Here is a 15525-nt window from a genome sequence, read left to right as displayed (position 1 = left end):
AGGAGCCCCCAAGATGTGTTTCCGAGCTTGGATAATAATAATAACAATTATTATTTATTATTTATACCCCACCCATCTGGCTGGGTTTCCCCAGCCACTCTGGGCGGCTCCCAAACAGAATATTGAAAACACGATAAAACATCAAACATTAAAAACATCCCTAAACAGACGTAGTAACCATCTAATCAGATGCAGGCAATCCTTTGATCTCTCAACCAGACTCTCCTGTTTTCATTGCTGTGTTGTTTTATTGTGATTGTTTTATTGCATATTTTAATTATGGACAATTATATTTTAATGTGTTAATGTGATTGATTTATTGCAAATTTTAATTATGAGTTTACATATTAATGTAACTGGTTTTTTTTCTACTTTGTAAACTGCCTAGCGACTTGCTTTGTGATGTATTTAACAGTTGTAGTACCAATAATAATAATAATAATACTATACTCTTCCCCCCAGGGTAACCCTGGCATCGTGACTGTGGCATGTGACAATGAAGAGAGACAAGGCCACCACTTTGAGGATGGTGACTGGGTGATGTTCTCCGGGGTTGAGGGGATGACAGAACTCAATACCTCCAAGCCCTGCCTCATCCGTGTGAAAGGTAACAGGCCCTCTGTTTCCTCCTCCTTCTCATGTCTCTGGGTACAGTGCCTGCCTGCACACAGAAAGTGTCCATAGGAGAATAGGAGGACAGATGTGGATCAGGAAGATGGACAGGCAAAGACTATGAGAATGGAGTTTGACAGAAGGATGGGGTGGCACTGCGTTGTGGGGAAAGAAGCATCATGTCACTCCTATCAGGAACCTTGTGGGACTTCACTAGTGAGTATTAAAGCACCTGATAGGACAAGAGACCTCCAGAAGAAATGCAGGTGTCTACCTTGCAGAGAATGGGTTTATATCATTTTATTTGACTTCAGTCCTATTGAACAACTAAGAGAACAGACCTAATGTTTGTGATCTGTGTCTGTTTAGGAACCTGCAGCTTGGAAGTTGGAGATACGTCTTCTTTTTCTCCATACAAGTGCGGTGGGATCATCACCCAAGTCAAGATACCTCAAAAACACTCCTATGTATGTTCTCGTCTCTGGCGGTGATGAAAAAATGAGGTTATTCTTTTCCAGCTAGTTCACAGGGGGCCAAGATGGGCAGAGCCTTGGGTGAACTTATTGCCAGGGCTGGGCCTTTTAGCTGGAGGACTCAAGCAGGACTACTTTACCAGGGAAGAGACGTCAAAACTGCTGTTCTAGAGCCTGGGTGCATAATGCCAGTCCAAGCAGCTAGGGAGAGGATGGAGCTCTGTGCTCTGCATGTCGAAGATCTCAGGTCCAGTCCACAACACCTGCAGATACAGCTGGGAAAGGCTCCTGTTTGAAACCCTGGAGAGCCACTGCCAGTCAGTACAAACAGTATTGAGCTAGATGGGCCAGTGGTCTGACATGGTTGGTATAGCTCCTATTTTCAGCTATGGTGAGGAGAGGCATTTCTTGAAGTGTGTTGCCTTAAGGCAGGAGTGGGTGGGAAATGCAACCCAATGGTCACATTACCTCCTGGGCAACTTTCTGAGGCCCCCATGTCAGTGGTGGGTGGGTTGAGACTCAAAAAGTGGGTAGGGAAATGGATTGTGTGGCTTTTTCTTTGTACAGTAGGGTACACCCAGGCCACACAAAGGTCTCCACACTCAAGGAGGATGCAGAGCAGGGCACATGACGAGCATAGCCTGAGGAGAGGACGGGGAGGTGACTTGGAGAGGAGGCCTAGCCTCCTACCTTAAAGAGAAGGATGTGCAGGTAGTTCTACTCCTGTCCACTAACCTCTCTGTATTCCCAGGAATCCCTGCGTACCTCCAGGGCTAATCCTAAAATCAGGATCCCGGATAAGGGGAAACTGCCTCGCTGTCGCTCCCTCCATGCGGCCTTCTGGGCACTGCATATCTTCCAGAGGGAGATGAAGCGGCTGCCTAGGCCCAGGAATCAGGCAAGTCTCCCCAGTTGCCTTCATTCTTAGCCACCCCAACCGGCCTCCCAGGCTCCCTCATGTTTCCAACCCTGAGCAGGATATTGTCTCCTTCTGCAGAGATAACATCGTTACTTTTCCTGCAAGTAGCTCATTGTAAGCTTCCTCAGATAGTCTCTTTTCCCAGCCTCATCCATCTTTACTCCTCAACAGGCAGATGCAGACAAGATGGTGAAACTGGCACAGACCGTCTCTGTGAGCAAGGAGGAGGAACTGCAAGAGGACCTGGTGCGGACATTTTCTTACGGATGTTCTGGTGACCTGAGCCCTATCAATGCCTTCATAGGAGGCCTGGCTGCCCAAGAGGTGCTGAAGGTGAGTGGCAGACTCCTGTGAGGGAGGAAGGCAGCTTTTTGAGCTGTTTGGAGGACACTTCTCATGAGGCATCTGTGTCTCAAGAAGCTGCTGCCAGCATGAGGAATGTGTGAAAAAAGTGGTTCGAGTGTAGAACAAGGGTTCGAATCCCTACTCAGCCATGAACCTTGGGCCAGCCACTGCCTCTCAGCGTAATCTTCCTCACAGGGTTGTTGTGGGAATAAAATGGGGAGAAATTTGTATGCCACCTTGAGCTCCTTGGAGGAAAGGTGGGTTATAAATGTAAATACTACTACTACTACTACTACTACTACCACTACTACTAATAGCATAGTAGCTAAGAGAATGAGGGAGGCCCCAGTCTGAGGCTGTGTTCACACTTCCATTTAGTGTACACTCACTGTGTTTCTAGTGCCTGGTTGTTAATCTGCTTCGACACCAACTTCACACTTGCTGGCGCCCTTTAGTCATTCCTAATCCATCTCTAGCCAGGGTGTGAACACCTCCTGAGGGGAAAACCCAAGAACTTCACTGCAGTCTAACGCGTTTTTGTGAACACACTTTGAGTCTCACCTGTGCCATGAACTCATTTGGTGGCCTTAGGTAAGTCACTACCACCCAGCCTCTGTTTTCCGATATATGCAAACTTCTGCAGTAATAATACTGCAGGGTTGTTGTAAGAATTTCCATTAGATCACACATGTGAAATTCTTTGAATGCATCACAGCACAAATGTTAATGATTGTTATTTTTCTGTTATTTATTTAATACATTTAACACACACACACACACACACACACACACACACACACACCACCTGTCTCCTTGATCCTTGCCCATCCTGGCTTATAAAAGCTAGCCGGGAAGGGCTGGGCGATTGGCTTCGCGGGGTGGTGAATGCTTCTCTCTGTGAGGTAGCCTTCCCAGCCCCGCTGAAAGAGGCGGTCATTAAACCACTTCTTAAAAAACCATCGTTAGATGCGGCCAATATGGCCAACTATCACCCAGTCTCAAATCTTCCATTCTTGGGCAAGGTGATTGAGTGAGTGGTTGATGAACAACTCCAGGCACGCCTGGAAGAAGTGGACCATTTGGATCCCTTCCAGTCGGGATTCAGGCCTCATCATGGGACTGAAACTGCCTTGGTCACACTGGTGGATGATCTCCGGCAGACTAGGGACAAAGGTGAGAGCTGTTTCCTAGTTCTGCTGGATCTCTCAGCGGCTTTTGACACCATTGACCATAACATCCTTCTGGACCGTTTAGAGGGGTTAGGAGCTGGGAGCACTGTTATACAGTGGTTCCGCTCCTTCCTCCTGGGCCGTGTTCAGAAAGTGGTGGTGGGGCGTTCAGACCCCTGGGCTCTCACTTGTGGGGTGCCTCAGGGTTCTGTCCTCTCCCCCATGCTTTTCAACATCTGCATGCAGCCGCTGGGAGAGATCACCAGGGGTTTTGGGCTGGGTGTTCATCAGTATGCGGATGATACCCAGCTCTACCTCTCTTTCAAATCAGAACCAGTGAAGGCGGTGAAGGTCCTGTGTGAGTGTCTGGAGGTGGTTGGAGGATGGATGGCGGCTAACAGATTGAGGTTGAATCCTGACAAGACAGAAGTACTGTTTTTGGGCGACAGGAGGCGGGCAGGTGTAGAGGACTCCCTGGTCCTGAATGGGGTAACTGTGCCCCTGAAGGACCAGGTGCGCAGCCTGGGAGTCATTCTGGACTCACAGCTGTCCATGGAGGCGCAGGTTAATTCTGTGTCCAGGGCAACTGTCTACCAGCTCCATCTGGTATGCAGGCTGAGACCCTACCTGCCCACAGACTGTCTCGCCAGATTGGTGCATGCTCTAGTTATCTCTCGCTTGGATTACTGCAATGCGCTCTATGTGGAGCTACCCTTGAAGGTGACCCGGAAACTACAACTAATCCAGAATGCGGCAGCTAGACTGGTGACTGGGAGCGGCCGCCAAGACCACATAACACCAGTCTTGAAAGAGCTACATTGGCTCCCAGTACGTTTCCAAGCACAATTCAAAGTGTTGGTGCTGACCTTTAAAGCCCTAAATGCCTCGGTCAAGTATACCTGAAGGAGCGTCTCCACCCCCATCGTTCCGCCTGGACACTGAGGTCCAGTGCCGAGGGCCTTCTGGCGGTTCCCTCGCTGCGAGAAGCCAAGTTACAGGGAACCAGGCAAAGGGCCTTCTCGGTAGTGGCACCCGCCCTGAGGAACACCCTCCCACCAGATGTCAAAGAGAAAAACAACTACCAGACTTTTAGGAGACATCTGAAAGCAGCCCTGTTTAAGGAAGCTTTTAATGTTTAATAGATTATTGTATTTTAACATTCTGTTGGAAGCCGCCCAGAGTGGCTGGGGAAACCCAGCCAGATGGCTGGGGTATAAATAAATTATTATTATTATTATTATTATTATTATTATTATTATTATTATTATTATTTACGTTTAAGTAAGAAGCAAGGAGCTTCCTGAAGCTACCCAAAGGACAGGCTTCCCGTCAGTTATGAGTGAATCACCTGATCATTTCCTGATCGAGCCCAGAAGTGGCAGCTGCTTGAGTTTCATGTTCAGAAAGGCACTTGCCAAAGTAACGCGAAGAAGCGCGGCCTCCCAGATCTGTCAAAATGAGTTTACGGAAACAAACCCCAAGTGATTTCTTGAAACAAATTATTGGAAGACCAGTTGTTGTAAAGTTGAATTCTGGAGTTGATTATCGAGGTGTTCTGGCTTGCTTGGATGGGTACATGAATATAGCTCTGGAGCAGACAGAGGAATATGTAAATGGACAACTAAAGAATAAATATGGGGATGCTTTCATCAGAGGAAACAATGTTTTGTATATAAGTACACAGAAGAGGAGAATGTGAGCATACCTGAAGATGGAACATTTTTGTATTGCAACTTTAGTTTCTTAACATTATTTTGTTTGTTATTGGCAATTCTTCAGTGAACAAGGTTATTTCATTCTGCTGTAAAAGTTACATGGCCTGTAAGAAAGGATGGTTGTTTTTTATATGTAAAAACAAAATGGAATATTGCTGACAGAGTTTGGAATACATCTTGTGTTATAATTTGGAATGAAATAAACTTGGAAAAGAATATGAAAAAAAAGAAAAAAGAAAGGCACTTGCCCTGTCCCTGCGACCCATTTGCTTCTGTGTCACTGTTGAGTTCAGGTTGCTGCCTGCCCTCTTTTGTAAACCAATCTAGCTGGTTTTCTTCTGGATTTGCCAGTTTAGGATTATCAACTCAGACTCAGCTAGGCAGTTTTAAATGAGTGCAGGTATGAGGCAGCTGACATGCAGTTTTGCAACAGCTACTACTTTGGATCATCTTATACAAAGGAAAGAATACTCTTTCGTTTCAGTGGGAATCATCAGGCGGGGCACACCTGTAACTTTATAGGTTATTAGAAGTGCCAGGTGGTGACTGTCCAAATGCCTTATGCTCAGGGCTGATTCCATGTTTCAGGGGATTCTCTGCAAAGTGTCTCCTGGTGGGCCCACTCCTCTCTCAGCGGGCTATGGGGGGGGGCTCATCGGACTGCAGTGGCAGTGCTCTAAGCCAGCAGTGGGCATCTGTGCCTGGCCTACTTTTTGATTCCTCACAATGCTCCAGAGCAACGCCAGTTCAGAGGAAATTATGGGGAATTAGGGGAAACGGTAAGGTTGGCTAGATCCAATCTGCATAGGGTGCAAAGTTGGGGGGGGAGATTAAAGGGGGGCATCAGTAGTGGGGTCCCGACAGCTGTCCAAAGATACCACATAGTGATGCCACTCCCGTTTGGGTTTCTGTTATCTAAACCTATAGTATAATTCCTGAAGAGCTACACAGGGCTTCTGAATCATGCAAGTTCCTCTTCGTGTATTATACTGAAAGTGTGCAAAGTGCGAGGATTCAGTGCTTATGCACCTGCTTCAGGAAATAGCTGCTTGTATTGCTAACTGCTTTCCAGCATTTTCAACTATGGGTGGGGGATGTCGTTTCAATAGTATCCTCCACTTGCTTTAAACCTTTTCTTACAAGCATTTATTGTTTAATAATTAAAACAAAAGGACATTGATATTAGGCTGCAGTCCAGATCCCTGACTGGCAGCTGTAGGGTTTGATAGAGATTCATAACCATCGCTGCATCTTCAACTCTGCTGCTTGCACTGGCCAGAGCAGACTGAAGGTGGAGGGAAAACATGGTCCTTCCAGGCATTGGCTCCCAGACTGGGGTAGCAAAAAGGCCTGAATTGGACCTGTTGCCATCATGTGATGACAGCAAGGCTGACTAGATCCAGCAGATAGATCCTGTGCCTGCCCAGCCACCCCTGAAACCTCCTCTTTCGACTTCCGGCGGCGACGCCATTGCGGGTGGTCGTGGGCTGCTTCGGCTGCGAAGCGCCCAGTCCATCCCGGGGGTTTGGAGCCCCGCTACCGCAAAGCGGGGCTCCGGTGGGGTACGGGAAGAGCGTCCCGCACCCTGGGCTCCCCGGCTGTGCCCGTTGTGGCTCCGAACCCTTCCCTCGCTCCCCCTGTAAAGGGGGAGTGGGGGTGAAGGGACGACGGAGCCGGGCTATAGGGGACATGCCCCAACCGGGATGTAAATGCGGCGACAAATCCTGTGATGAGCGTCTAAGTTCTACCTTTGATGCATGGATTTAAAGAAACCCGGTGGTCGTGAGTACTTGATTGGACTAGATATTATGTTTTTTTGGACGATCCGGGGGAAGGAGAAAGGCAGCCTGCCTCCCTCCCTTCGAGTGTAAGAAGTTAGCCAATTTGAGTGACTGCTGCTACAGAACTGGTTACAAAGTACTTGAACTTTGATACATGAGACTGTTAAAATTTTCTTTTGGGGAGTAAATTCGCGGAAAATATCTCCGTTTAAAGCTGCGGTCTTTGCGCTCCGGCTTAGGAAAAATGGCGACGGAAAGTTTAAACTGAGGTGAAAAACAACTCTTACAAAAGGAAGAACATAGAGACAGAAACTGTAATTTGACACTCACTCCCACCCCCTCTACCATCATGTTGGGCTTTGTCTTCGAACTTGTTTTGAACTCTGGACTAACGGAAGAACAAAGGCTCAATGCTTTGAGGCTGGAACTGCTTTATCGGAAAGTGAAAGTCTTGTGTGGGGATTTGAAAAGAAATCTACTTCCCACAGAGGAGGCTCTCAAAAACTTTGACACTTTGGAAGAAAACCTTGGCAAGGAGCTGAGAGGGTTGCTGGAAGGATGGAGAGAAATGACAGGGCGACTCCGGGAAAAAGATTCGTTCTTGGGGGGTGGCAGCCCCAGGACGACGATAAGATTTGTTATATCCAGACCCCGAGGTGTGAGCTCGGGGGCAAGGGACAAAGAATTAAGATATTTACAAGAAGAAGAAGAATGGTATAAAGAAACGGAGCAGCTGAAAGAAGATGAGATGGATACCCTGAGGCTCGTTGCAAGGAGTGTTCTGAACTGTGCCTGGATCTGTGGACATTTGGAAAAAGAAGGCAACTGGAAGTTTGGTTCTGGCGTCACTAGGAGAAGGATAATGGATAGAGGGGGAGTGGGGTGAAGTATTAAGTAAAATCTAAAACGGTCTGTTATGGCATTCTGAAATCGGAGGGTGAAGACTGTTAGCTATATGTAGTTTTTCTTAATAAGAAAGGAGATATTTGAAGTTTTTATGTTATTAGCAGCAGATTAAAGAATAGAGGAGATAGTGTAGATTTGATAAGAACGATTTGTGAAGATTTATGATGATGTATTGCTAGTAAATCTAGTATAAGATGATTAAGTTTATAGACTAAGACGATTAAGATGATTGTCTAATTCTATATATATAATTGTGTTTAATTTTTAGAAGAAGAGGTTAAAAAGCAGATTAGGGGTATAAAACCGAAGGTGAAAAGGTAGGGGAAGTCAACCGTCAAGATTCAGAAATAGAAATTTTTTTTTTTACGAGATGCTTAAATAAGAAGAAGAATCCTGGCAATGTTTGTATTTGGTTTTTAATTGTATTTGTTTTGTATGTGTATAAATGTAGGTGTGGATATGGGTGTATGTTGTTATAAGGAAAAAATGCCAATAAATTCTTATTAAAAAAAAAAATGAAACCTCCTCTTTCATGGGTGTCTGTTGGCTCTTGCCAGTTAGAATACTACTGGTTGTAGCTTCTGCCCACCATTTGGGCAGGCACTTTGGAGCTTCACTTGTTGGTGGGGCTCCTTCACCAAGGGTGGAGCTAGCTCAGTTGGTAGGGCATGGGACTGTTCATCTGAGGGTAGTGGGTTTGAGCCCCATGTTGGCCAAAAAGATCCCTGCATTGGAGGGGTTTGGACTAGAGGACCCTCGTGGTCCCTTCCAACTCTTTGATTCCCCCAGAGCCAAGCAGGGCTGGGTGAAGGAGGGACAGCTTGGAAGTTTGGACAGCCAATCACGTTGGGAGTGGGAGTGGCCCAGGCCTTTAGAAATGTATATAAGCAGTTGCTTTGCCCCTGTTGTCCAGTTCTGTTTGTTCAATAAAGGTTTTTGTTGTTATCACTGTGTCTTGTCTTGTGGGAACCCACCTACACCATTACCTACTTACCTACTTGTCTTTCATCTCTCATGCATAGGTAGTTTTTGCTATAACTTTGGTTTAGGAGATAAATCAGAGAAAGGATATGCAGTGGATTATAATTCATAAACCTTATTTTTGTTCACTTGCTGCTGCTGTTATTTATTTGTTGAGGATTTTTGAAGGTTAGGTTTCTATCAGCTAGTTCCCTTATCTCTGTTCAGTCAGCTGTCAGTGACTGACCTGGAAAGAGATCTTGGGGTCTTGGTGAAATTGATGAAGATGTCCACCTAGTGTGCAGCAGCTGCTGTGAAGAAAGTGAATTCCATCTTGGGTACAGTTAGGAGAGAGAAAGAGTTTGAGAAGAAAACTGCCCATATCCTTATGTCATCACTTGGAATACCATGTATAGTTTCTTGCCACCTCATCTTGAAAATTATATTGGAAAGCTGGCAGAGGTGTAGAAAAAAAGGCAATCAAAATGATAATTGGACTATGAAGAATGACCATGATGCTTGGGGCTCTTTAGTTTAGGAATAAGTAGGGGCATGATAGAAGTATATAAAATACCTCGAGATTTAGGCTGCAATCCTTATACAATCACCAGGGAGTCAGTCCCATTGACCATGATAGGGCTTACTCCTGAGTAGATGTGCACAGGGTTTGGGTTTACGGTGAATGATTTTTGGCAGCCACAACTTCAATAACTACTTCATTACCAGCTCATTTCCATATCTGTGGCACCGAGCTTCCTCATCTTGGCACCTTCTTCCCTTCCCTTCTGCTTTCTCAGGAGCAGATCCAATTAAATGTGATTAAAGGGCGCGTTGACAGCTGGGAAATCCCTGGGTCGAATATTACACCTGCTGTCTCAGCTCACTGGTGGCTTTAGGCAAACCACGAGATTGCAGGCTCCATCTGCAGCTGTGAGGAGATGGTAGTACTTTGGAGCAGGGATTTGGGACCTGTAAAAGTCCAGATGTTGCTAAACCCCAGCTCCCATCGTTCCTGACCATTGACCATGCTGGTTGGGGACTGTGGAGCCCAACATCTGGAGGGCCACACAGGCCCCCCATGTGTGCCTTACATGGTTTCTGTAGACATTAGCGAGCGAAGCCAAACTCAGTGTGATGTTTATCACATAGTTTTCCCTTGAGTTTCCCTTTTCTTTCACAAATTACCACTGCAGAGCACCTAATCAGGATCAGGACACTGGCATGTGGTGGGAGTGGGTGGAAGGGAGTGGGTTTTAATTTCCCGCTCCTCACACTGTGGTCCCATTCTGGATTGTGCACCTGCAACTTGCATTGGGAGAGAAATGCTTTCATTTGAGTGCTTTGAACGTTCTTACCACACTTACAGAAAAGCAAAGTTTATTGGTTGCCAAGTATCTTGGGGTCTGGGCCAAATCTGTGACTGACTGCTGAAGATCTTGAAGCACAAGTTGGGCAAGATCTTAACTTGCTGTTTTCCACAGTGGAATATCTGATTCTCTCGAGGTGTTAAATGACAAGGCAAGCTGAAGGATATATGGATTGCCAGGAAGGGTGGCCATGTGACTTACTTTGCAGGGAACAGGCCTCTGTCTGAAGGTGTCCTCTGTTTGAAAAACTGTCCAGCCTATGTCTGGTTTCAAGATACAGAGAACTGTAAGAAAGGGAGAGCAGGAGAGGCCTTGGAGTTGGCCATCGGCAGAGAGCAGCAGGCTGAGCAGGCACAAAGGGTCACCTGGTCACAGTATTCCCTACGAGATGTAATGCCTGCCATTCACAGCAACATACTGCCCCTGACACATAGCAGTTGTGGCTAGTAGCCACTGATAGCCTTTCCCTCCATGAATTTATCTACTCCTTTACAGTCATCTAAGCTGGTGGCCACAACTGCATCTTGTGGGAGCGAGTTCCATAGTTTCAACTATGTGCTGCTGCGCATGTATGTTTTGTACTGAATGGATCCAAAATATAATGAGGGAGGCAACGCCTCGGATATAAATTGGAGCAATACCTGTTGTTAGAATTTCCGTTGTAGTTTCCATACGTGCTTTTCGGCTGCAGGCGAATTTGTTGTCTTTGCTGCAGAGATAGGTCATTCTGTCAGCTCCCAGCATGAGTGGGTGCCCAGCAGTGCTTGTGTCTTAAACAGTGGTGTAAAACAAATAAAACTGAAATGTGCAGCTTTTCCTGACACATAGATGAGATCATGAGAAGCATTACCTGTTGAATTTGGCCTGACATGCAGCTGTTAAAGCACAGGAGCCCCTGGGGAGGAAAGCAGACAAATTTGAACAGTATGTTCCATGAGTTTTCTGTGTTCATTAAGAGTGGCTGCTCCCTCTTCTCAAACCCAAACGTGCAGTTATAGGGAAGGCTGAGCAGTTTCCTCCTTTTTTTCTCTGGCTGCAGGCTGCCTCAGGGAAGTTCACTCCTTTGGACCAGTGGCTGTACTTCGATGCTTATGAATGTCTGCCTGAAGAGGAACATACCATGCAGCTGACTGAGGAAGACTGTGCTCCAGTATGTGACAAATTCTGCAGTTTGTACTTTTCCGGTAGAGATAGGATAGGATCACAGCTCTTTTTCTGCCTCTTCCAAGGCATTCCAGAGTTTTCCACAAAGGAGTTTACTGTGTGTTTATAGCTGTTTCTGTTCCCAATTAATTTGTGTAGCCCACATGATGTTACCCTCAAACAGCACCAATCTCAATGCTTTCCCCTACAAATTCCAGTTTTTTTTTAAATTTGGAGATAATCTGATGAAACTGGGGGAAATTTTACTCCAGACCTCTCCAATTGCAGATTGTTCACTTTGCTGTTTGTGGATGCATGGATCAGTTTTCTTTGCTGCTCCTCTTTCAAAACCCACTAACTCCATGCTTTCATTTCTTTTCTGGCCGTGCTATTTCCAGTGTGCTTCTGAACAGTGGTATTTCCCGCCCTTTTGAGCCCTCAGATTTACACAGAAGCAGAAAACGGCAGAAGTGTGTACAGTACTGAGAATTTACATTTGCCTGACAGGGTGCTTTTGCACATTTCTTGGGCAGGGGAGGTGTGTGTGCAGCTACCTGTGTGTATGCCTTGTTGTTGCCTAATTGGCACAATTGAATCAACAAATTAGAAGGCAGCAATAAATAGAAAAGGGAACGACTGGAAAAGGCAGAAGTTTCTCCTCATATCCAAATTCATATAAATATGTGGGGGTGTGGGGTACTCTGATCCAATTCAAGTGTGGAGAAAGTAGATTAATAGCTCAGTAATGCTCAAATGTGGAGAAACCTTCTGGCAGTGCATCTACATGCCATTCCTCATGCTGATCTCTCGATACTGGAGCTGGCTAGGGCTGATGGAAAGCTGCAGGCTCTACATTCCTGACATATAGGCCGCCCTCTTCTACTTGACTCAACACCCACACAGCGCCCAAATTCTAAATCTGTTAGAATGGGTGTAGGGCAGGGGTCCCCAAACTAAGGCCCGGGGGCCGGATGCGGCCCAATCGCCTTCTAAATCCGGCCCATGGACGGTCTGGGAATCAGCGTGTCTTTACATGAGTAGAATGTGTCCTTTTATTTAAAATGCATCTCTGGGTTATTTGTGGGGCATAGGAATTCGTTCATATTTTTTTCAAAATATAGTCTGGCCCCCCACAAGGTCTGAGGGACAGTGGACCGGCCCCCTGCTGACCCCTGGTATAGGGTCACCCTACAGAGATTGTATTGCTCTCCATCTGTCGCCTGTTGGGTCTCCAATGTGTGTCATCTCTCCCTTTTGACAGCGCGGCGGCCACTATGATGGGCAGATTGCTGTCTTTGGGAATACCTTCCAGGAGTGGCTTGGGAAGCAGAAATACTTTGTGGTGAGTAGGGGCAGGCCAGGTGAAGCCAGGTTCTTCCCACACAAGGCATCATGAATGTATGTAACTCTCTGCCACAAGGTCTCTCAGCCTAACCTACATCCCAGGGATGTTGCAAGGATTAAATTGGTGAGGGAAAGACATGTGCTGCCTTGATAAAATTGGAGGAAAGGTGAGGTATAAACATAATAAAGTTTTAAACATCTGTAGTTCTTCCAAATGACCCTGACATTTAAGATTACATGTTTTTGACTAGGGTTTAATATTGAAAACGAGTAGTTGAATATTGAATTAAATGGCTGAATCTGAATTAAATGGCTGCAGGAGGTGGTGGGGAAATATAGGCTGGCATTTGATGTCAACAACATTGTGTGGATACTGCCAAATACTTGCCCACATGAGGGCCACTGGTCTCACCTGAAAGCCACTCACCTTAATCCAGCCACTGATGAGAGTGGGTTGACTTTTTCACTTAACTGTAGTGCTTATTTTTCCAGTGTTTTCCAGTAGAGGGAGCGTTGACTCCTTTAGTTTGAGCGATGACACTAGATAGAAGAACCATTTTTGTTCTTCAGAGTAGCTGACCTAGATCTGTTCTGCAGCTGTTACTGAAGTTTCTTTGTAAACATAACATTTGCTAGCACAACAGCCAATGCAGGGATTTCGTCCCAGTTAGCAGAGTCGATTGTTAAAGGTGGACTCCCAGTTGTTGGTAGTTGCTTATTATACCATTGGATTACAGTGCAAACAATTATAGCAACGGTCACTAAGAGCTGTATTCCGAGGGGTCACTTTCTGTAGACCTGAATGCCTAGAAAAAGTGGGCAACTCTGCCATGTATCCCTGATAATCTTGACCCAGGAAAGGAAAGAAAGATGGCAGACGTGGGTTCAAACTTCTGTGGCTTGAAGGGAATATTTGAAAAGAGGCAGGCAGGATCTGAAGAAGGCTCCTGTGCTTTTAGGAGGTGGAACTTCTCCAGCCCACATGTCTCTTTGTAGCTCAACTCAAACATCAGAATAAAAATAAAGAATGCACATTCTCTCTGTATATATAAAATACTCCACTTTGCATAACCATTCTTGATTTGCTTATTACGCTTTCACCATAGAATTGGGAGTCTTCTGGGTGCAGAATCCAGAAATTATGGTGCAGATAAAAAACACCCTTCATTATATGTAATTAGTGCATAAACTTTGACTAAATAAAAATTCTCAGTATTCTTTCTTACCCAAAATTCTTGGAAAACCATCCCTAAAGTTTCATGTCTGCTTTTAGGCCATGTATGATTTACACTTGTAGAATGCATTTCTGTATTCTGATTGATTTATTGCTACCTCTCGCAAAAGGTAGGATTTGGTTCCCCTGCCCTGCCAAACTCATCTGTGCATCCCATGTATATCTTCTTTGTAAACTGCTTTGAGGTTTTTTACAATCAAGTTGGGTATAAATTTTGTGAGATAGATAGATAGATAGATAGAGATAGATAAATAGAACCATTGTAGCATGCAGTTAACTTTTATAAAGGTGAGAGCATAGTGAGGTCACCGGTAAATATCGGGCAGTGTGCCGCTGAGTCATGTTCTGGTAATCCTGCACTTCACAACAGTTTCAAAAAGAGCTGGTAGATAGTTGATTTATAAGATAAAAGAGGGTTGGGTTGATGTTACATCCTTGTTTTACTCCTTTTTCTTGTTTGAAGGCCTTGTATTGTTCCCTCTGTGTTACAAACACTGGAAGAATTGGCACATGGATCTAATGAGATTGTGGCTTTTCTTTCTAGTTCTTGTTTTGTAGCAAAATTAAGACTTGGTACAGAATGCCAGATGGAGTCAAAATGTATTTCGAAGTCAAATATTTTCCCTTGCCTTGACATGTTTTGGCTAATGAACATCTGTTGTAGAAATTGTGGCCAGAGGTTCACTTAGAATTGTAGAATCATAGACCTGTAGAATTGGAAAGGACCCCGAGGGAGATTGTTCAGTTTGTCATTTCTTATAAAGTGAGCACCCATGCTTTGGAACTGCATTAGTAAACAACAGTTCTCTGGTGCTGTTGCAAATGCCTATTCCAGCCTCTGTAATTATAATGCATTCTCTGTGAGAAGTGCAAATGTTCCATCTGTCTTCAGGCCTCGTTGAACATAAGGTTTCCTTCGATGTGACGAATACACAGTCATATGGAAAACTTTTTGTCAGAACTGAAAACCAACAAGGAATTCCTTGGGGGAAAGGCTATTGGAATTTTATGTCTAGCCTTTCCCTTAAAAAAAATAAAAAAATGTGTGTATTTTGATGTTGTGCATAACTTAGGGGGCTTCCAGACTAATTTGGGGTGGGATTGAATCACATACCAGCAAATTCAGGTTGATGCAATGAGAGTTGATTGGGAGGGCTTGCATAACAAACCCACTTCCCAAAAAGATCTGAATTTGGAAACCAATGGGGGAAATGCCCTGGGAATAATGCTTGACACCTAACCTCCCTATAAACAAATCAGAGTGAATGTTGGTTAAATTGCCAATGTCAACCAATCCCCCTGGCCAACAAACCAGTATGAATGCTCAATAAACAGGTAAATAAATGGGTCATCAGGGAGTGCCCTGATTCCTATGTGTTCTTCCTGCATGGCTGTGGCGGAATAATGCCTGGTTCATCATGGGTTAACCTATCACTCCCATGTTAGGTAGGTGTTCCCTGGGAGGCGGAGCTAGTTGGCATTCTAAAAGGAGGGGGAACAACCTTGAAAGGCAGTTGGGGGTTTGGCAGTTGGGTGTGGAGGTTTAGAAAGAGAAAC

At 45.2% G+C, this 15525-nt stretch overlaps 2 protein-coding genes across 2 annotated transcripts in view; both read left to right on the top strand.

Annotated features, from left to right (window-relative positions):
* UBA7 (ubiquitin like modifier activating enzyme 7) overlaps nucleotides 1-15525 on the top strand; it is a 52383-nt gene that overhangs the window by 10373 nt on the left and 26485 nt on the right. Inside the window, exons 7-12 of the mRNA XM_033140537.1 lie at nucleotides 463-607; nucleotides 982-1079; nucleotides 1837-1983; nucleotides 2176-2337; nucleotides 11287-11397; nucleotides 12652-12732. Of these exons, the coding sequence (XP_032996428.1) occupies nucleotides 463-607; nucleotides 982-1079; nucleotides 1837-1983; nucleotides 2176-2337; nucleotides 11287-11397; nucleotides 12652-12732 (744 nt within the window). The remainder of the gene's footprint in view (nucleotides 1-462; nucleotides 608-981; nucleotides 1080-1836; nucleotides 1984-2175; nucleotides 2338-11286; nucleotides 11398-12651; nucleotides 12733-15525) is intronic.
* LOC117041589 (U6 snRNA-associated Sm-like protein LSm6) lies at nucleotides 4942-5449 on the top strand. Its single transcript, XM_033140536.1, has one exon. It carries the CDS (start codon nucleotides 4975-4977, stop codon nucleotides 5215-5217), a length of 243 nt encoding a protein of 80 aa, XP_032996427.1. The 5' UTR covers nucleotides 4942-4974; the 3' UTR covers nucleotides 5218-5449.

The sequence above is a fragment of the Lacerta agilis genome, chromosome 2, assembly GCF_009819535.1.
Source record: "Lacerta agilis isolate rLacAgi1 chromosome 2, rLacAgi1.pri, whole genome shotgun sequence".
In the NCBI taxonomy this organism is placed as follows: domain Eukaryota; kingdom Metazoa; phylum Chordata; class Lepidosauria; order Squamata; family Lacertidae; genus Lacerta; species Lacerta agilis.
This window is presented reverse-complemented; position numbering and strand designations above follow the sequence as displayed.